Genomic DNA, 22,017 nt, shown 5'->3' on the forward strand with positions numbered 1-22,017 from the left:
AATTAGTACCAAAAAACTGTTTATTAATTGCTAATCACTCAATAGACAGAAACAAGAGTTTAAACAGGTTGGTTATTTTGTTCTTCAAGGCATTATTAGCCTAAAAGTTACTTTTATAAAGAAAACCAGGGTGAAGAAGCGCCCAAGTAAAGCAAACAAAATGAACAGTCCCAGTGGGACATCCATGAGCACACAGTAGAACAGCAGCAGCCCCTGGTGGCATCTGGATCCTGCCTCAGCCATGGAGAGTTGCAGTCACTACTGGCTTGAAAATAATCCTGCTTGCAGAGTTCTGTTCTCCCTTAATATAAGAACTCTCAATATATTAAATTTTCACTTAGGTTTTTTGAATATGTATTTATTCTTCCACAAGTAAAATTCAGGCAAGAGCTGCCCAACAGCTGGGAAACTTAAAACCAACAGGAACTGTACCCTGCTAAGAAGCAGGAGTGAACAACATGACTCTGCCCATTTATTGGGCAAGAACAGGAGAAACAGAAATATGTTGTCTTTCCAACCTGACTACCCATGCAGCAAGAAGCCCACTAAGACATTAGTATTTGTATTATCATTATATCCACTTCCGCTCCCTTACAGGTGCTATATGAAAACCACTCAAGTCTCATCCTCTGCAGTTTACATTGGCTACTATTTAATCTCAAGCTACTGAATTCACCAGCAGAAACTGCAGCCTTTTAACTCAGTTTCTTCGAGAACTGCAGTTTCTTCTCCTCTCTGTATTATCCTACTGCTATTTTCTAGGTAATCCAATCTCTATGCTCCATCCAACTCTGAAGTAAATGGGCAGAGCAGCAATGCATTTCCAGTGAAGGATTCTAAACCTGACTCATTTCCCACCTCTGACCTCAAGAAAGCCAGTTTAAGTTCAGACATCTTCCAAAAGGCCAATTACTCAAGGATCAGAGCTATATAAGTGATTGCACATCACATGCAGAGCTGTATATGACCACATATGCACAAAAACCCAACAGGAGAAGATAGATTTGTACTGGGCAAGGAAAAGCACATGCACTGATTAAGGTGAAGGAGACCTTGAAACATCTTGCCTCTAATTTGGCTATTTTTATTACACTGTAAACAAAAGAGACTTCCCCAAGGCTACACAAAAAATAAAAATCTGGAGTCAATTAAAACAAAAAAGAACCAAACAAAATACAAAACCAGCACCAGATTTGTATACATTGTATATAGCCCTATAACCATGGTACTTTAAAAGTTTACAGCACAAAAATCATAGAACCAGTGTTTTTTAGAATAGAATTACACGTTTATTGTTCACATTTGAAATACTTTGGTTCCTGACTGAACCACTGAAAGTCCTAATGGATCTGTAAACTGAGTATCACTAGAAAACAATTTAAAATGTCATGTAAAATAATATTTATGTATGCATGTATTTAATTTCATGGTTTCTCAGTATAACCACTTGTTCTATTTACAAATATATAAAGATTTTGCACTTTAAATCATTGATATATCAAAGAGGTATTTTCAAACCACACAATAAATATAGAACCTGTTTTGTTAAAAATCTACAGTATACTGTACATTCAAGTCGAGGCAAAAAAGGATTTAATGCCAGTTACAATTGAGACATAAATGAATGTTTTCAATAATTGAACAAATTTCTAAAAGTGCTATCTCTGCCTGTGATGAAAGGTAACATTAGGAACCAGTATTTCATTACAGTCAAAGTTTCAGACCATTGCTTTATTCACAGAACTAGAGCTTCTGTTACTAGAAAAATATCAAAGCTTTCATATATTCTTAAATTTTCTTTCAATGGTTGCAAGAAAGAGGCAAAAAAAGTCTAAAAAATAAAAGCCATGTGCACACACATAGAAACACACCACAATTCAGATCACCACATAATCCTTCAGAAGAATGATCAAACTCACAGCATTGTGTTTCATTTAGAATGATAAGTTTATGAACTTGTCCCTAAAAAAAATCCCAGCAGGCAACCCTAGAAGTCTAAGGCAGCTGTTCCATGTGCAAGTTTCTACATAGAGTGCCAAGTCCAGAGTCTTCCCATGACTTTGTGCATTCTTCAGTTTCTTCCTTGTCATCACTTTCCACCCACAGATTTGGCTTGTTATCTGCTGCAGGTTTTTCTGATGCAACACTGGAACTGGAAAAAGAAATTACAATGCAAATAAATAATGCTTTGAATGGAAACAGAGTATTGTTCTTATGATAAAATGTTTAATATCCTTGGTTATATATCAACCATAAGCTTTAGATTATGCTGTGCTCTACGTCCAGTTCAGCACTTTACAAGCCATCTACAACGTTGTTTCACAAACCTGTTTTGTGTAATATACTGAGATATCTGGCAAGGTTCTGGTGAAACAGTAGGACTCAACACAGAGGGAAGTCTTCTTTGCCGAGATGCAGACCTCACTAAACGAATGTCTGGGTCAGAACCTAAGAGAGACACACATCAGTTAAACTGCAGTCCACTGGAAATAAACAAGCCCTTCAAGTGTTTGTGAAAAAAAAAAACCACAAAGATCTTAAAGCAGAGCTATAACAAACCTGTCATTGATATATACATGGGATAAAATATTTAAAGTATTTGTAATGCTATTGAATGAAGTTATGTTAAAATTAGGACTCTACATTTGAAAATGCAGCATTTGCATACACAGCTATCACTGCAAGTAGTCAGATGAAGTCACTTAAGTATAGTTTCTGACTTTACAATCTATAAAGCTTTTTTATTCTTGAAGTAAATAGTTCTCCAGCATGCAGAGATGACACCAACATGAAAACCTGAAAACTTCCCAGAAAATAGAAAACAAAACCAAAATGAAGTTAGAGGTCTTACTGTTTTCATGAACCTAACCATCAATCAAGTCAACGGAAAGACATGGCAAACTTAGCAGGGCCAGATCAATCCCTTTTCACATTTAGGTTTCAAAGCTTTTATATGAAGTGGAAAACCAGAATGATTACATGTTCTACAGTATTTATGAAAGCACCTGAAAAAGTTACCTGCTGTGCTGTCAGGTATTTGATATTCACCAGATGGTTTCAAAAATATAAATTCGCTACATAAGTAATTATCAAGAAGGGAGTTATAATTTGCTTTTTCAAAGGAAATTTTGAACCATCAGTTGCCCTGATATGTAGAGGCATACAGATACATGGTAAAATTTTTCTTGAGACCTTTTTGTTTTTTAATTGTTTTGTTCATACTTGTGACTTCGAGTTGAAGGGAAGAAAAAGAAACTGCAAGAACAAAACTTGAACCAAATACTTGCTTCTTAAGAAGGCACTTGGAGTTGTCATATTTTCAGACTTGCAATCAGCAGTCATACTTAAGAACTGGTGCTTCAGCCATGCTCCTCTATCTTCTTCAAATGCCTTTCTCTAAGAAAAAAAATTACAGTTTGCACTTATGACCACAGGAAAAAGCCTAACCCACATTAAACTGATGCTATTCTATTTCAGAAAGACAAAGCTGTAACATGCCCATGTCACTAAGGAAAGCCAGCAGCTTAACATGGCAAATTCTGTCTGTGAGCAAGCTTTTGAGCCCAACAAGGATTGGCTGAGGAGGCACCTACAGCCAAGTCCTACAATTTGTTCCATAGAGGTCTGAGCAATCCTTGCACTTTACTGCTCTACACTCCAGTGACACCATCTCCTGTGCTCCCCATTCAGAGCAGCACTACACCTCTTGAAGCAGCCCTCATCCAAGGCAGCTGCCAGGAACAATTACTTCTTAAACCTCCTAAACAGGGAAAAATTACACTGAAAATAGTCCTGATTGCTTCTGTCTTAAACTGGGGCAAGAAAAAAACCAGGTTGTTTCACTTGCCAGCCCCTCTGAGCACAGAAAGAAAATAATACCTAACAGAACCTCCAAGAGATCCAATGGCTCTGGAATCAAGCAACAAGCTATTTCAGCTCCAAAAGCCATCAGTGAAATAGGATGCTCCTATTCTGTGTCAGTAGAAAAACAGAGGAAGCTGAACTCCAACGCAAACTTTCACAAACACCTACAAAGCTCACAGCATTTCACACATCTCATTTCATACCTCAGCATTCTGACAAGCTGAAGCATGAGCAGTTATGCTGCAATGTAGTCCTAAACATTTCCAGACAAACAACTGGAAAGGTTTTACAACTTTTAAAGCTGAATTCAATTGGCATCATGAAATTAACAAACTCACTAAAATGCAAATAAAATTAAATTAGTAATAGTTTGTATTTGTTACCATGTGAACTATTGCTATCCCAGTAGCTTAAGTAAAATCTAGAGTATTTTATATTCTAGGTCAGACAGGTTGGCCAGTTAGCTCTGTATTCTGTCTCCAACAGTGGCCACAAGAGATTCTATTTAAGAGCATGGTCACTTTCTGCAGTGCATTCCCTCACAGGTTCCCATTCCCAAAAGCCATTTGATTATAGACACTGAAAGGCATTCCCTTGTGCCCCATTTTTATTATCTGTGTGTTGCCCATCAGCTCAGGCAACTGCTTTTTGAACTTCATAGTACACATTGCCTTTATAATCGCCATCAAAAAAAACCTAGAAGTCAACTCCTAACTATAAAAAAAAGCTACCTTCTTTGGTATGTTTTTGATTTAATTCCAAAATTAAGAGTCCCCTCTAGTCCAAACCTTGAGGGATTTGGTGAACAGGCCTTTGTCTGCTCAAACTGAATCCACAGCATTATAAATTTTAAACACATCCCACTCCAACTTTCTGCTCTGCACATCAAAGCAAGCTGTTTTTTAAGCAATAAAGACCATTTCTTTTTTCCTGTCCTATCTATACCATCCTAGTTTCACAATTACATCATCATGACCTTTCCCTGCCAAACTTGTAATCCCCTTCACATTTTTGACCCTAACTATGGGCTAGACCAAAGGACTGTGCTAGAGCTCGCTCACAGACACATCTACCCTGACTGCCAGTATCTGTGCTTATTGGCCAGCTTAACTACAAAACCAGAACAGATAATGACCCTACTAAGGAAAGCATAGCAATTACTTGGTGCTTTTGCAAAAGTGACTGGTTTTCACCAAAGTTTGGAAATAACTACCTTTGAGATTCAACCCTGAGGCCAAATTTGACTGAAATTTGCGTAGACCTTACTTTTGTAGGAAACCAAACTTTACAAGTATCCAAGGGATTTAGTTAATAAATTTTGGAAGTACTTAAGATCTTTCAAAAGCTGAAACAGAAATAGTTTTGTTCCAGTTGCAGAAACTGTATTTTCCAATATACACAAAAAATTTGGCTTCTTCAGTTGCCAAGAGAATGATCTTCCAGAACAACCAAAGATATGTTTTATACAGTATGGCAACGATCTTTCTCTATAGACATCAGAAACATATTGCTGCATGGCTGCACTTCAGCACATATAAAAGATTTGTAATCCATCTTCCGTAAGAACTCCCTTTCCTAATACCTCAAGTCCTAATCTAATAGCAGCTTCTGTAAAACTTTTTCGTTCCTTCTCAAAGTTCTTTTTTTGTTCTCGAAATAGTCTCCATTCTTCCTGAAGACGCTCTCTTTCTTCCAACAAGTAGCAGTCTTGTAGTAACAGAGTTGTGTCATCATCACATGTAAGCTGTTGCTATAGATATAAAGCAACAAAAGACAAAATGTTAATTTGGGAGTGACTTAAGAGGTACAGTATTTCCACATTTTCAGTTTTATTAGAAAATGGTTGAAGTTTAATATGGAAACAATGCAGTAGATAGCACATGGGTGGATAGTGGGGGCAGATTTCAGATAGCAACCAAAATGTCCCTGTTCAGACAGCCTCACCTTTGTTTAGCCTCCAAAATTATTCCTGCCAGGAGTAAAAAGTCCTTAAATTATTAACCAAGCCACTAGCACACTTATTATACTCAGACCACCCACTGAGTTGTTTTATTTTAAAAGCATGATCAAGGAATGGAGAAAGGCTCAGAGGCAAGAACAGTGGAACATTAAATAAAATACACTTGGATTCAATCAAGAAAAAATAAGAAAAAATAAAGCCTACTACCTGTAAGAGCTGTTGCTGAGTTCTGATCATTTCTTTACATTGCTGAATTTCTAACTCCAGCTTTTCAGTTTCTAGCTCATGGTCTTCTCTTGAAATTACATCTTTTTCGTTCAAAGCTCCTGAATGTCCACGTGACACTAAGAGAGGAAAAGCATCTTTAAAACAAATTTAAAAAACCCCAACACCTCGTATCAGAGACTCCTTGGAAGAGAAAAAGGTTTTAGACCATTTGTTTCAGCCTGAAAGACAGATATACAGTGTACTCAAAAGCATTCCTATCAGAGACAAGAGCTCCAAAATTGGTGCTACACTAATAATTATCTGTAAAATCTGGTTAAAAAAAAAAAAAAAAATCAATGGAAACATGGCTGTTTCACATTCCCCAAGGTAAACCAACCATCTGCATTGAAAAGAGTGTCACAGAAAATCCTTGCTTGTTTCAGCGTCATTTAAAAGAAAACTCAAGACAGCTAAAGATTTTTTTTTTCACTGACATGCTGTTAGCCCATTCTTCTGGGCCCATTTTTGAAGGGCTTGTGTGTTCATAAAAATATGACAGTAACTATATTTATCACAGATATAAAAAGAAAGCCTTTTCCTACAAGTCCTGTGAAGGAGAAATGGAGCTAACAAACATTGGATGTATGTTTTCATTCCAGTAAGGTAATGAATTACAGAAACGGTTGTATTTTGTACAATTACACACTAGCTTATTTAGCTCAATGAATAGCTAAATCACAGTGGTTGTAATAAGCAAAGTTTTGATCCCCTAAAGCCAGTATTTGAACATTAATAGAATCCTAAAGGGTTATTCTATGGTCATTCCTATAAACCAAAAAAAAAAAACCTAGAAGATGACTCCAAAAAAAGAAAGCAAACAATTGTAACATTTTTCCTGATGCTTATTTTTCAGTTAGTTACACTAAATAAAGTATTACAAGCATTCTTGAAATCCTTTCTAGGGTGTAAACATACTGTCAAAGGCCATCTGCTCTCTTATTTGCAACTGCATGCATGACCTTCTCAATCTTACTCGACAGCAAACATCCCTGTGGTAGTGGCTGCATTTACTTGCATGGGAAAATAATACTAGGAAAGAATTTTATATATTTTTAGCTGTCTTAATGCTGTTTAACAGCTGGAAATGAGGAGAGTCCAGCACCATACCATCAGTTGGTTTGTTTTAGAATGCCAGAAGAAGTCTCAGAGATGTGGCAAGCCTAGGCTCTTTAGAGGGAATTACTTATTTTGAATCCAATTATTTCAAGGTGCCACATCTGCATTACTTTTTCTAAAATGTATTTTATAGGTACATATAATGCAGTTAAACACCAACCTTGGTTATCCAGTTTTTCAACGTGATTTTTCAACATTCGCCACTGTTTTCTAATGCTATTGGTAAGCTGCTCTCGCACAGTTTCACAGGATAATTCCCACATATTCTCTTTATTTAGTTCCCCAATATCTTCCTCCTGGTCTGAGAGCACCTGTAAAAGCAGAAATAAGAAGCTGCAAATCATTTCACCCCTCCAAATATGTGTATTTGTTTACATACATATGTGCATAGATTCAATTTACTGAAGAGAAGGAAAACCCTTACATAAAGATTTTTCCATCCAGAGAAATTTGCCTCTCAGAGTTCAGCTCCCTGACAGCCTAATGCTGAGGAGGCAAGTGACTAGGCAGAGCCCAGAACCCCCCAACAGAGACTGCGGGTCAGCTAACCAGACTCAGTCACTCACATCTTCAACCTAGACAGGTTCAGACTGCTGAGTTCTGCTGTCAGACTTAGGCAGTAGCTGCCCCACTATGGGGACAAGTCATCCAGTCAAGAAGAGTACTCACACCTTAAAAAGGAGGTGACAGAGAACCTACATGGCTGTTCTGCACAGCCAGGGCAGTAAACTGATCAATAAAAACATCCCGTGTAAAGAAATACTTGAAATCTGGAAACAAACAAAACCCCCCAGGCATCCAAAATCCAGTATTTTGCATTGCAATATAGAATTACATACAAGTAACTACGGCATTTACATTCATTCAAAGAATATTTTCCAGGTTTTAATTTACTTACTGGAAAGAATACACTGTATATTGCTCACAGAGAACAGAATATTTGTATTTATATTGGATGAATTTCACATAAAGCACATGATGTGCAATCCATTGCAATGCTCAGAAGAAGTTTATTTTCTTTTTAATAACTATCAAATTACTCCAGTACTATACCAAACTACTATGAAGATTTAATTTTAACTGAATATTTACCAGCCCATCTTCAGGTCTTTCTTTAGGTTTTTGTTTCTGTGGTGGAAGAAGTGAAATAATATCTTTTTTCATTTGCTGAAGAACCTTCTTTAGCTCAGTATTTTCGAGTAAAAGCTGTTTTTGGCGTTGTTCATAGTCACTTAACAGAATTTTGTACATTTCTTCTTCATTTCTGGAAGAAATAATCTTACAGTAACAACATAACAGCCCTCATACATGCTTCAATTAATGTTGTTCTAAGACAACTACCTGGCTTCTGTCTTATCAGTCCTCCATGCACCTCTCTTCCCATCAGCTCTACCAACATAATTTAGAACTTCCATAGCTACAAATGAAAAGGATATTTCAAAGTGTGAAACAATATGCAAATAGATAAAGATTTAGATGACATTGCATTTACATGTTATTATAAAAAGACCACATTACTCAAATATCCCCCTCAATCTTCAGACTCATATGAAACCACATGTAGTCAAAGAAAAAAAGTTTTTGTGTTTGGAAACTCAGAAAGATGTATTCTTATCCTGTCTTATCTTTTTCATTCATTTCTTAATGACACCTTCATCCCTATTTCAACCTTTATATCAATGTATCAACTCTATGCTCATTCTGGCAATAATGCCAGTTTTATCTCCTGTTTAAGGTAAGGAACTTAGTAATGTTTCATAAAGTATTCCTCAAAACTTCTCTGTCCACATTTGAATAAAAATAAAATTAAAAAAAAAACCAACAACAAAACTCCAAACCCAATATAAGACTACAGATTGGTGGTCCAAGTTAGTTAGCTATCAAGCAAACAGTAACTAGTTTTAGATCCCTGCTATTTTCACCTGACTGATACTTGAACTAGTACTAGCCATCAGAAGTCAAGAATGTTTAAGTTTTTCTGACCTCAGAGTGAAGTTTCTAGAGCTTACTGAAATGATATCTAAAGACTTTCTGCAGCCAAAATAGGTGATCCTCCTACTGTGTCCTAACCTAGTTTGGCTCAAGCAAAAGGACTTACAGAAAACTAAGTAAGCAGAAAACCATCTTGGCAACAACAAGAATAGTTTTCTTGTAGTTTAGTGAACTAAATGAGCTTACTAAAACATGCACTACAGCTGGCAAACATCTGAGTTTGAGGGTGGCAGGTGAACAAGAGCAGGACTTCCACTGGAGATATGTTATATAAATACTTTAAGGCCAGCTATATGAACCAAAAGGTTATTTTTTTAATAAATACCATTTTCAGCCATTTTTCACAAAAAACTATATTTACAGTAAATAGCATTGATGAATGCCTTGAACACAATTTTTGGGCAGTACAACATACAAATACTCATTATAAGGGAGATTTGGTTTCTCCTCATTTCATGTAGTACAGGATGGTACATCTGCTTTGTGTTACTTCCTCTCAAGCCTCTCCTTACTTTTGCTAACCGCAAGAAGGGTGTAGGACCTCCAGAGTAAAAGCCCATGCAGTATGCCTTCCTGATGGCAACTGAAACAATATTGTCTTTGTGACATTATCCAAAATCCTGTGATAGCAACAGTAGCAAGAAAATAAAGGAGAGATGACTCTAGCATAGGCATTGATTCCTATGGAATCCTAGGAATAAGTTTTCCTTAGTAAGGAAAAAAAAATAAAACCCCACCTCATTCGGTAAAGATCAGCATTTGGTTTATGCTTGGTAAGGGATCTTATGGAGCACAATGTAGAAAAGTCTTACACATCAGGTAACATGAAATATTGCATCTTTTCTTTAACGTTCTAATATCCAAATAAAATCTGCAAAGGGCTGCATTGCCTTTAACAATAAAAATGCTTAAAATTGACTCTGGTTAACATACAGAATATGCTATTTTTGCTGTGGTAAAACTCAAAGAGCTACTTACCTAACTTTTTGTCTTTTTTATTCATGACTAACTGATGTAACCGCTCCTTTAATTTGTTATATTCTCTCTCTTTCCTCTTCATATCATGATTGTATTGTGTAGCTCTACTTGAAATTACATTCTGTAACTTCTGAACCTAAAAGCAATGCCACAAAAGGCTGTTTTCTTCAATTAAAGTATAAACATAAATTTCTTCAGAAAATCAAAACACATGAGGCAAAACAAAACTTCTATTAAACTGTTCTTCTGGTGAAAGGAAGTGACAAAAAGAATTAGAAGAGCTCTCCCACCCCATGGACTCTGATCTCAGACTTCTCAGGAGAAGTAGTTTCTTTTCAGCAGAAACCCATATCATAAACAGCAGATTATAATACTGTAATTCCTCTGAAGTACAACTGAATTCATGTTCTGATAAGTCACATAACATTTAATGCCTTTATTGAACAGAGCAGAGAAAGATTTATCTTTACTTTCAGCAATTCATGTTCAGGATCTAGGTTTATGCCCATCCTAAAGCATGCTTGTTAGGCTTACACTAAAAATAAACTCCTCTTCCTTGGGGCATCAGGACATTGAAAAACAAACTATTCCATTTGGTCTAAAAGAACATTAAAACATCATAAAGCAAATTTTTAACATGTACTATCAACTCCTAGGGTTGTATTCTTTGGGTTTTTAAAATTTTATTATTTAACCTTACCAACATACAGCACATTCAATATTTTAAGCTGGAACTCTAGGAAGTACACTATGAACAGTTAGTACTGTTTTTCCCAACTGTATGAATGTTTATGAACACAGGACATTCACAGAAACTTAGAGAAGCCACATTCACAAAAACATAGAAGCCATGCGAAGTACAATGCTAGGGAAGGAGCATAAAGGAAACAAATGTCAAACTAAGAGGTGTCAAGGACATAAAAGTGTTTTATGATCTTAATTGTTTCAAGATATTTAAGTTTAATGAGATGGTGGTTTTGAGCTGGGTTCCTCTCCACCTCCCTTACAGGTCTTTTGCTCCCCTCTAAAATATAATAAGAAACCCTCAAAAGCATCTATACACAAATGTTTGAGTAAGTGACTGAATCCTGTTGCCCCTCCTACTTTTTGATGTATCTGAACATTCTAAGATAAAGGTGTACAGAAAATCCCAGAAAACTGCACATCTGCATTTTTGCAGTACTCTCTACCACTGTTGTGACTTGGACCTATTCCTTATAGAACTTATTTATACATATGCAACATGCCAGTCAACTTGAAAGACAACATTTACCAAACAAAAAAACACATTCAAAATGAGCAATTACAAGACTCCGTGCATAAAAAAAATATTCTTCAATATCTATATAATGACTTGTGTTAATGTACAAAACAACTCACTTCATCCTTTTCATTTTTAAGTAACTGGTGCAAATTTCTGTTCTTGCTTTGCAGTTGTCTGTCTTTTTCCTGAAGCCCAACTATTTCCCTTTTAGATAATTCCAACTGTTCCTAGAAAAAGTGTTGATAGTTCAGTATCAATAAGAATTAAAAGCATAAGATTTAAAAAAACCCCAACCAACCAAAACAAACAACCCATGTTAACCAAACTGCCAAACCACCTCACATGAGATGTGGCTTGGTATTGAACAGGTATTATCTTTTACAGTTAGGACTTCATTAAGGCAGGATTCTGTAAGCATGTCTGTACTGTGAGAGTAAGGTGGATATTAAGCAACCTTATGAATTTGGAACTACAGTTTTACTAGAGCGTTTCTGTTGAATAATCAAGGATACACCAAACACAGATATACAGACTGTGACCATAACAATGCAAATGGAATATTTCACATATACAGAGAAGGCTAGACAGATGATCTCATTGTAAAAGACAATGCAAAACTAGCATTTTAAGTTTTGTCCATGAATGACTCTCAGACCTGAAACTGATAGCTTAAATGACAAGCCAAATACAAACTTTTCCTTCATATGAGTACTGAGGTACAAATGTGTAGACATATTTAAGCAACAAGGACTTCTAAACACACCACAGAGAAATACAGGGGACACAATTGTGGAAGTCAAGTGGATCGCTGTATGGTGGCTGAAAGAATCTACATGCTGAAAGAACCTCACAAGCTGACAGCCAATTAGATGCCCTGGAATTCATGTAGTACTAAGATGATTTCCCTCTTTCCCCTTACAGCTATTAATCTAGGGAAAGCAACTGGAATGTTCTAGAACCTAGCATTTTACACTGTTTGTATAAAAATCAGTGCAGTTACAGATTACTTTTAATGTCATCAAAATCCTTCTGCACGAATGATCAATCTCAGCAAAACAGCTACTATGATTTTGAAAATCTACAGTAGTATTTTTCAAGGAGACAGTGCCAACCAGCCCAAGTGAAAAGCAAACCTAAAAAAGCACTGGATCATGCACTGAAATAGTCTCTCCTTTTTTACATTTAATTTTCTTGACAGAACTAAGAGAAAGTCTTTTCTAATATGACTGCACATACAAGTGCACCCAGGAACTTCCAATGTATCAGCTACTCCACAGGGACTGGCCTTGAGCATGTGTTTATCCCATGATAAAATGAAGCTTAGTAACTTGTGGTTTGATAACACTCTCTGAGCAATTCTTACAAAGAGACTTTGTAGTTGGATGTTCAAGGAATCCAACAACAAAAAAACCACATGGAAAATACTAATGATATGGAAAAAGACTAATAAAAGCACTGCACTAGAGTAGTTATCTGTGCTTTTACTTGTTACATTGGGAATTTATATTTTAGAGCTGGGCATACACTTTTAAGCAATACTAAATGATACTAAACCGAATGACTAAATTTAAGCAGTACTAAACTGAAGTGTTTAATACTTTCACCCAAATACTTTCACTCCCCATTTAAACTGTCTTCCCCCTTCCTTAATTAAGGAGGTTAAAATTCTTTAATTAGAAGTCCTCTTATTAACTCTTTTTTCGTTAACTTGAAGGTATTTTCATTTGGGAAAAAAAGACTTTCAAAATCCCCAAAATGCACATGAAAACACAACTGCAAATTAGTATTGGGTAGAAAAAAAAAGAAAAAAGAACTTGCTGTTAAGAACGTAGAGAGCTGCATAATTCTAGTGGAATGATCTTGTTCTCTACCTTTAACTTAGCATAGCAATTCTGCAAGTGATCCATATCACTTCCCAGTTTCAGATGCTGTATTTCTATTTCTTCCTGAGCTCGAAGGTTCTTGTGCTGCAGTACAAGCAATTCATTCATACAATTTACCATAGATACTAAATTTAATTCTTTTCCTTTGGACTCCGCATAAATAGAGGGAAACCCCAACGTTGTTAATTCCTGGTAAAAGACAAGGGGGGGAGAATGGGGGAAAATGACATCAATAACTGGATCAATCTCCCACCATTCTCCAAAAGACAAAAACAGTATCAGGTGAAATCCTGTACAAAGAGGGAAAATGTGACTCTTACTTCCCCACCACCTTCAGCTTCTGGGCACAGAGGAAGAAGCCTTCTTAATCCAGTCAATCTTTTAATCTTTTTTTAATACAATTGATTGCATGCAGGTGACAATCTCCAATAAACAAAGATCTGGCTTACCCTATCAATATAGGATATACTCTGTTCAATATTCTCTTCTGTGCAGAAGGCACTGAAAAAGCTGTGCATGTTTTTGGATGAAGGCAGTGACAAGCGTAGCACTTGTGAGCTCATGCTTGTAGGAGATCTCTTTCTTTCTGAGGTATATGGAAATGTAGTTTGGCTATCTAGAAGTTAAACATTAAGAAGAAATCAGCTATTATTTTAATATGCCACATAAAATCAAACCCTTATATATTCAAGTTATTATTTCAATTCTAGAACTCAGAATTTGATCTAGAAGGACATTTAAACAATTCACAATATATATACAACAGAAACTTCCACTGAAGATTTAGGCTCAATAACACTTCAAAGTGTTGCACCTCTCAAATTTTACTCTTCCACCAAGAAAAAACTGACCACACTTCCTTTTGATTGACTTACAACACAGGTGCAAGAGATGTGCATTCAGTAAAATTCTTGTAGAATGTGTGGTATTATTATACTTAAGTGTATGTTGTAATTTACTCTTCCACTAGGCGGAAACAGGCAAGAAAATATTTACTCCTTTAACAAATTTGTAACCAATTTATGAAGAAAAATAATATAGGACAAGTAAAGAAATCTTTGAAAACACAAGATACATTGATAGGCATGATTGTAAAAAATACAATGCAACTTCAAGTTCTTAACCTTTCCATACATGTGCAAGTACAGTATTTTACATTAGCATTTCTCTAAGGACTCAATCCAAGACAAAGCACTGTCTGTATTCCATACTGTTTAACTACTCAAATACATCATGCACAGAACTCCAATCTCTCTGTTATATCACCACTGGTTAAATCAGCAAATCAACTAAATTCAAAATATTCCCAGTTACCTGATGACAGCACCGGCACAGTAATAGTCTTCCAATCTCCCATAGCAACAGAGGCAGGCTGGGTACCTGAGCAACCGGTTCAGCGGCAAAGTATTCCGTACAATTGCTGGCAACGTGTGTTACGTAGGCATCTCCTAAAATAGCAGGAGCATTTCAGATTAACAAAAGCAGCTAATACAGCTAGAAGGTTAAAGAAGGCACAGGAGAGTGACTACTGAACTTGAACCACATGAGATTTTTCTACTTTACACTAAACTTGGGAGACAGTAGGCACAGTAAATTGTATACTGTAAAAATTATGCATCTATCTATATTTAGCCTTAACCGTCTTCTAAACCATAAACTAAAGCAAAAATGCCATGCACACATGAACACTAAGACTCATAGATAACTAGTTGTTTCTGTTGATGTACATCAGAGAAAACAGAGCAAGCTAAGTTTTTTTTTTTCTGCCATATATAACCAGAAAGCAATTTTATTAACATATTTCTGTCCAAATGGGATCATTACTTAAAGAGATGTATTACAAAAGCTCCAGAGAGGACATATTAGCAGAGGGTAAAGGAATTTTTAATAAATATTTAACCATTTAAAGCAACTTACACACTTAGTAACATTGCCTTTCCCTAGCAAGTTGCTTGCTTCCTTGCAGAAACTCCAAAACTTGAAGGAAACAAATAGGAGAAGCCTTACCCTGTTGGCACAGGCACTCAGTACAGCACTGTCTCTCTGGAAACCAAAGGGAAGCCACACACTCGAAAGAAAGAGCAAACTGATTGTCCCCTCACCCCACCTCCACCACACAGTAAGAAGGCACATAATAGCATTAGATATCTCTCACTGCTGGAAACTTTAAATCCAGCTTGGATGGTAAAGATTTGGACAGCACAACCCATCAGCTGTTAGGGGAACAATGATACTTCAGGCAAACAAACTTTCCACCTGACAGAAAAGAAAGCCCCTTTGTTTCAACCAACACTTGGAACAAAGTCTAAATAAAGTCTGTTTTAGATTGACTCAGTAGATTTTAGAGCACAGGGGTGTTCTTCCCTAACCCCTTGCTAATGTTCCAATAAACACACTTTGGCTAAGCAAATTCTATATTTCTGACACCAAAATCTTGTATTTTTATCACTCTGGAAGAAATACCATTTGGGTGGGGAAAGAAGGGGAGGGATGGGGGAGAATGTTTTGTTATCCCTAAGGTCTCTTGAGAACACAGAAACAGTAAAAATCCTTATCAAACTACAAAGCATAAAATACGGTGTACAAAGAAATACCAAGTTTTTAAGAGATCATACTGGTGCACAGTCACATTACAGAACGCTCAGCACTAAAAAAAACACCTCTAAAAATTATCCAGCTGAATGAACATTGTTTTCCCAGGTTCATAAACATACATGAGGAAAAAAGGTAAACAGTTATTCCTCACATGTGTTGCAGTTCAGCAGCTCCTGAAAACCTTCAGATGAGAAAGTACACATAAGACAGCAAGAAAACAATCAACGTAATGATCTAGTTGCTGTTTTGTTACAGAAATAGTTTGTTCTGCTTTCTCTCTACACTTGATGTATGCATATTTTTCAATTTTTTTTCCCCTGTAAAAGTAAGATGTTCACAAATTAACTAGACAATAGTGCCTTTAAGATGGAATTGAAAGTCAGTAAGTATTAAGAGGACACACTTCTTACATGCTATTTATTTCTGCTGGCTCCATCAGACAGATAAATGCACAAACATAAGAGAAAAAGGCAGCAAATCAAGGTACAAGTATGTTTTCATTGTGGAGCTGTGATGTCAGTAATCTTATAAGGTTCTTAATAATCTTTTGAAAAATGTTAAGATACAAATTCCATCAAGGACTGTTGGAAAGTCCACAAAAATACTTGCTTATCTCATTTTAGATATGCTGCTACTTCTAAACAAACTGGCTTTTATTCTGTAAGAGACTTCACCCACACTCCCTGAATGTACAGTATTATCAACCCCCAGGTCTCTCTGCATTGACACTACTATTCTGACACAGCATCTGTCACCCTAAACAATGTCTGACTGGAAGCAGCACTAATCCTGCTGTAGGAGTGCAATGATTCTCTAAATGTGCACCCTGCAAGTCACACTCAGATTCACTGGGAGCAGATGCTGGAGCAAGACAATCCTGTACACAGGGATTTGTTATTGTTAATTCCCTACCAGGTTCAGTGACTTGCCCAAAAACCTGTAACCACCCACCACCTACTGCTTTCTAGAGGTAATTGCCCCAAATGGCAGTGTCACTTCCTCTCCCAAGCAAGAAATTCCTGGAGGCCAAGACATGAATGGCTTGTGCAGAAATGAGTCTCTGGGACCCAGCTTCAAAAGTGTGAATACAAGAGCAGAGCCATCTCACTGAAAAAAAGAAATTTTGTACCAAACAAGACCCCAACATACACCCTACTAAAATCACAGAGTTTGCTTATACCAAGGAAGTAGTAAACAAACCAAGGCATTTAAGTGCTAATTGGAACAAGTGAAGTACAAAAACCCCAAGGAACTTTAAAAAAAGGACTGTCATGAAATATGACACAGAAATATTTCCAGAAACTTCTAGATAGAGATATTAATGAATTTTCTTCTCAATAGCATGACTAAAGTTCAAAATTAGTATATCTGGTAAGTTCAAAGAGCTGAAAGAAGCTGTTGATAAAATTACTGTCCTGTTTTGGGGGACAGGAGAGGAACTGGCAATGTGCCAAGATTTAAGACAGAAATCTGATTAAGCAAGCCTCAGTTTAGGTCATATAAAAACTTGAAAATCATCATAAGCAACAAGTAGAATTATAAACTTAGCACAAAACAGCACACTTAAAATTTCTAAATCTCATGTTTAAACTTGAAAAGAAGCAGTTGTAACTGGGTTTGTAAAACACACTCAAACAACCAGCAGAGAATTGCCACAGTACTGTGATCATATTGCACCATCTGGTCATCCCTAGCCCAGACAGGGTGTGACACAAGTGGAAAATGCAGTATCTGCTAACCCAGAAAACTTCTACCCCTGCCAAGGTAGGGGGGGATATGGAAAGGCACCTCTGGAGAGGTGCAATGCCTCAGAAGAAAGTTGGAAGTGTCAGCATCAACCAGAAATTGTCCACCATTCCTTCTCTGTATATTTCAAATACTACAGCTTGTGACATGCATGTGCTTCAACTTGTAAAACTGTGGGGGTACTTAGCATTTACTTGAAGACCAATGTGATTCTTTTCTACTAAAATAATACCCAAAGGGAGCTATGGAGCTGCTTAAAGCTTTTACACTTGTCTAGTAATCCGCAGATGTCACACAGATGGCTTTTATCCGGATAGACAAAAAGACACAGAACTCCAGGTAAATTTAGAGTACATGCTAAACATGACACTGAAGGTTTACAAATGCATCCCTGATAATGTCATGATACGTACTTGCTTTAATTCATGTAATTGCCATAAAAATCCCTGCATTTCCTCCCTAGAGTTTTGACATTTGTTGTCGCTCTACACAATTCCTAATAACAGTTTATCATTAGCACTAATATATATATTGTATCCAGTGATAATGGCACAGTAAAAAGAATACCTTCCTCCAAAAATCTATTACATTTATAGTGATCTTTATTTAATATTGTAATTTTAATGATGGCTCTTGCAATTAAATCTGAGCCCAGATTTTTTTTCCCACACTCACAAAATTATGGCAATTTAATCATTAATCTATTAGCTCAAAAATGAGGGTGAAGAAATCTCACAACATAGCCACATTCCAGGGAAACTTTAAGTAATTGTCAAAAGTAGCATAAACAATCAAGTCAAACCTCTTAGCTTTTGGGTATGAAGTCTTCGTTCATTCTGAATACATCATACTCAAAAATCCCAACTATACTTCTCCCTTCCATTTTACTTAGAAAAGCAAACAGGAAAACAAATTAAAATTACCAAGGGTTTTAAGAAAATAAATATTTACTCTTCTCAACACATATAATTACACAATAATATACTCTTACATCTGATAAAATTCAGAATTCAATGACTGTTCTATCATGATCTTTGCCTCAAACACTCAGGGTACAAGGAATACAATCTGATGTACTACCTCAAGATTCAACTCTACATGCCATACACACACAGAAATTCTGTTACTTCAATCACTGAAAAAATTGAAACAGATGGAAACATTTTATCTGGCTCCCAAATTCCTACCCCATTTTGAACTAACAAGATGGGTTTCACATTAGCGTTTTCCTATCACTAAACAATAACTCTATTGTTAATCTCCAAAACTGAATTTCTCCTTTTGCATTCACAAACCACTGACTATATGTAGCCAGAGCAGAACATTCTGTTAGCAAATCTCCCTGTGTCACAGACAAGAGAACCTCAGAAACCATCTTCTGCATGTCCTCCTCTCCTTCCTGATGTCAGCTTTATCCAAATTTTACAGCTGTCTCTGCAAGCAGACAACTTTTTAAAAGAAAAGCAAACCACTATCTTATTTGTTCCTGAAGTTGGCGAGATATCTACTGGGCAGAGCCAGAACTAGTATTCCAGGTACCAGAAATTGGGAAACTTACATGTTTCCGCAGCATGTAACCTGAAATTTAAATCAGGCATGGAATGCAAGAAGACAACTACATTATTTCTCTAGCGATTACATGGCAATTCAAAGAATAATTCTGTAAATTCCAGGTTTCTGTTAATCAAATGTCACAGAAAGACCTGACAACTCCAAACAAATGGGACTGGTGAAATGTCAGCATACCTTCTGTGGAAGGAAGGAACACTAAGTTCTGCCACAGTGCTCTGGAAGAAGGAATCATCCAACACACTTGGGCAAGACAGCATAACTGGATTTTCAAAAAGCTTTTGACAATCTTCCCTCCAAAAGCTCTTAAATCAAGATGCTAAGGAATTTATTAGTGACCGATTATAAAAGGAAAAGGGCAAAGTGTAGGAACAAGCTATAGGTGGGTGAACAAAGTGTATGAAAGTCACGGAGAAAAATTAGAGCCCAAAAGGGGTCTGTGCAGGCATCTCTCTGTAACATATGATATACTCATCTACTATACAGAGTTATTCACAGAAATAAACACAGGTTGAATGACAAACTGCAGAAGGTTGTCCTCATACCAAACAAATGGATAATAAAAATCAGCAGCTGACATTCCTTGTCCATAAACACAAACTAACACAATGAAAAGGCCAACTCTGCTATGCACTTAAACCAACAGACTCTAGTTAGGCATTATCATGCAGGCAGAGATTCCAGTCCCTATGATTAGTCCTCTGGAAATAACAGCTCCCAGGCAGCCAACAGAACCCTGGAGCAGAGGACAGAAGAGACCACCATAATGACTCCCGATGAACACTAAGCTTCTGCACCTGAAATATCTCACAGTGATACAACCTTCCTTGGAAAAAAAGACAGAATGTACCTAAATATGTTGCAAGAAAGGTCAAGCAATGATTTCACACAAGAAACTAATAAGCTGTGACTTATCAGCTAGAAGAGGAAACAGCTGGAGAAACAACAGCAACATAGAGAAAACAAATATTCTTTGCTTCTTTTAACACAGCACTTGTACAGAACGCAAAGAAACATTCAGTGCAAAAGCTGGGAAATAAGGGCATTTTTTCCACATAAAATACAAACTGTGGACTTGCTTCACCATCAGTTGCTGTGAATAATCAATACATAAACTGTCTCAAATTTTTTGAAAAACATTCATCAACATCTATTACATTTTAAAACACAGATGCAGCCTCTGATTAGAAATCCTTCCATTTCAGACTGCAGCATCTTAGAAGGATACACAGATAAAAGCACTGCTGTACAACCAAACTATACTTAACATCTTTTCCTTAGCATCTGCTGCCAGCTTCAGAACTGAGATATTGAGCCCCATGAGCCTGGTGTTACCTTCTCCTGTGATCTTTCTGGTCTAAATTATAACTGATATTAGAATCAAAGCTTTCCCCATCCCCCCCCCCCCAAAAAAAAAACAAACCTAGAAACAACATCTTTCCCCATAAACACCTATAATCTGAAACTCCCCTTCATTGTATCAAATAATTTCTCTAGGTCTCCTTTCTGAGTTCACTATTAAAATTTACCTAATACTTCCACATTATATTTCGAATACTTCGTATTTCAAGTCATTGCCCTAAAATTCCTATCATACCTTGGCAGCCTACGGAGCTCTGCTGAACTACTTCACTCACCACCGCAAGCAGCAGCACATTCTACATAATCCGGGGATGGAGAAACACTACAAACTAGTCTCGCATTACGATTTGATCTTCAGATTTAAAGTAGCTTTGCTGCAAATAAATACAAATTTAAATAACGTTTTTTAAAAACGCCCCAAGTCCCTTACGAAGCCTGCACTCTTCCATCACGTGAGCCGCCAGCTCAGCCCGAGCAGCCCCCAGTTCCCTGACTCAGGGGAAAGCTTCCCGGCTCTCACCTCCGAGCATCTGCCGCTTGGAGCTTCACAGACGGCGAACGCCGGGCCTCCAGCGCCGGGGAGCGCCGGCACGCCCAGCCCCGCCGCGATCGCCCTGTCCCCGCGGATCAGCCGGAGCCTGAGGGAAGGCAGCACATGTCAGCACCCACAGCCCGCCCCGGCCGCCGGCTCCTGTGCCCGCACGGACCCTCCCCCGGCCCGGGGGAGCCCAGCGGAGCGGAGCCGGTACCTCCGCCCCGGCCGCCGCCCCAGCGCCCCGCCGTTACCCGCCGCGGGGCGGGGGAGCCGCGCACCCCCACCTGCTGGGCCGCAGCGAGGAGCGGCAGCGAGGCGGCTCCCGAGCGAGCCCCGCGGCCCGGCCGGGCCCCGCGGGGTTAAACCGCGGCCCGCCCCGCCCCGCCGCGCCGCCATTGGCCGGGCGGTTGCCGGGAGACCGGAACGGCACCTGCCGCGCGGCTCCGCCACCTGCCCGCGGCGCGGGCCCGGCCCGTGGGCCCCGCTCTCTGCCTCTGTCCAAGGGCAGGCTCTCTCTCTTCCCTTCAGGCACGGGAAGGCGCGATGAGGTTCGCCCTGAGCCATCTGCAGGCTCAGCAGTGCCAGCTCGCAGCCTGAGGTGCAGAGCTGCTCCAGCTCCGGGCATCTCCGTGCCCTCCCAGCACAGCGCCGTGCGTGTGCTGAGGACACGGAGCGGGTGCGGGGCTCCGGGCGGGCTCTCACGGGAGCGCAGAGGGAGAATCCCCTCCCTCGACTTGTTGGCCATGGCTCTTTGGATACAGCCCACGACAGGGTTGGCTTTCTGGATTGACTCATGTCCAGCTTTTCGACCGCAAGAACCCCCAAGTCCTTCCACAGCTGCTCTCAATGTTCTTCTCCCAGTCACAAGTCACAAAAATGCCGCCCT

General features: G+C 38.2%; 1 protein-coding gene across 2 annotated transcripts; it reads right to left on the reverse strand.

The window, feature by feature from the left end:
• Positions 1-1,267: 1,267 nt before the first annotated feature.
• SSX2IP (SSX family member 2 interacting protein) lies at positions 1,268-21,477 on the reverse strand. Of its 2 annotated transcripts, XM_021526872.3 has the most exons (15): positions 21,416-21,477; positions 21,117-21,234; positions 14,639-14,772; positions 13,774-13,940; positions 13,313-13,513; positions 11,558-11,668; positions 10,178-10,313; positions 8,549-8,624; positions 8,300-8,471; positions 7,368-7,518; positions 6,032-6,168; positions 5,447-5,614; positions 3,288-3,396; positions 2,328-2,448; positions 1,268-2,152 (listed from the first exon to the last, which is right to left on the reverse strand). In XM_021526872.3, the coding sequence occupies exons 3-15, from the start codon at positions 14,679-14,681 to the stop codon at positions 1,996-1,998; spliced, it is 1,749 nt and encodes a 582-aa protein (XP_021382547.1). In that variant the 5' UTR covers positions 14,682-14,772; positions 21,117-21,234; positions 21,416-21,477; the 3' UTR covers positions 1,268-1,995. The 2 variants fall into 2 exon arrangements, with proteins under 2 accessions (XP_021382547.1, XP_077641549.1); XM_077785423.1 differs by lacking the exons at positions 21,117-21,234; positions 21,416-21,477 and adding an exon at positions 20,832-21,049.
• Between the last annotated feature and the right edge of the window lie 540 nt (positions 21,478-22,017).

Source organism: Lonchura striata, chromosome 9 (assembly GCF_046129695.1).
Source record: "Lonchura striata isolate bLonStr1 chromosome 9, bLonStr1.mat, whole genome shotgun sequence".
NCBI classification, from domain to species: Eukaryota; Metazoa; Chordata; class Aves; order Passeriformes; family Estrildidae; genus Lonchura; species Lonchura striata.

What these genes read in the sequence shown, in the direction of transcription:
- SSX2IP (XM_021526872.3), bottom strand. Translation starts at nt 14,681, where the DNA reads ATGGGAGATTGGAAGACTATTACTGTGCCGGTGCTGTCATCAG. An exon ending in GTATATCCTATATTGATAGG is followed by an intron (nt 13,514 to 13,773) that starts GTAAGCCAGATC and finishes GTCTTTTACCAG; the next exon opens with GAATTAACAACGTTGGGGTT. An exon ending in TAAAAAAGACAAAAAGTTAG is followed by an intron (nt 8,625 to 10,177) that starts GTAAGTAGCTCT and finishes TTTCATTTGTAG; the next exon opens with CTATGGAAGTTCTAAATTAT.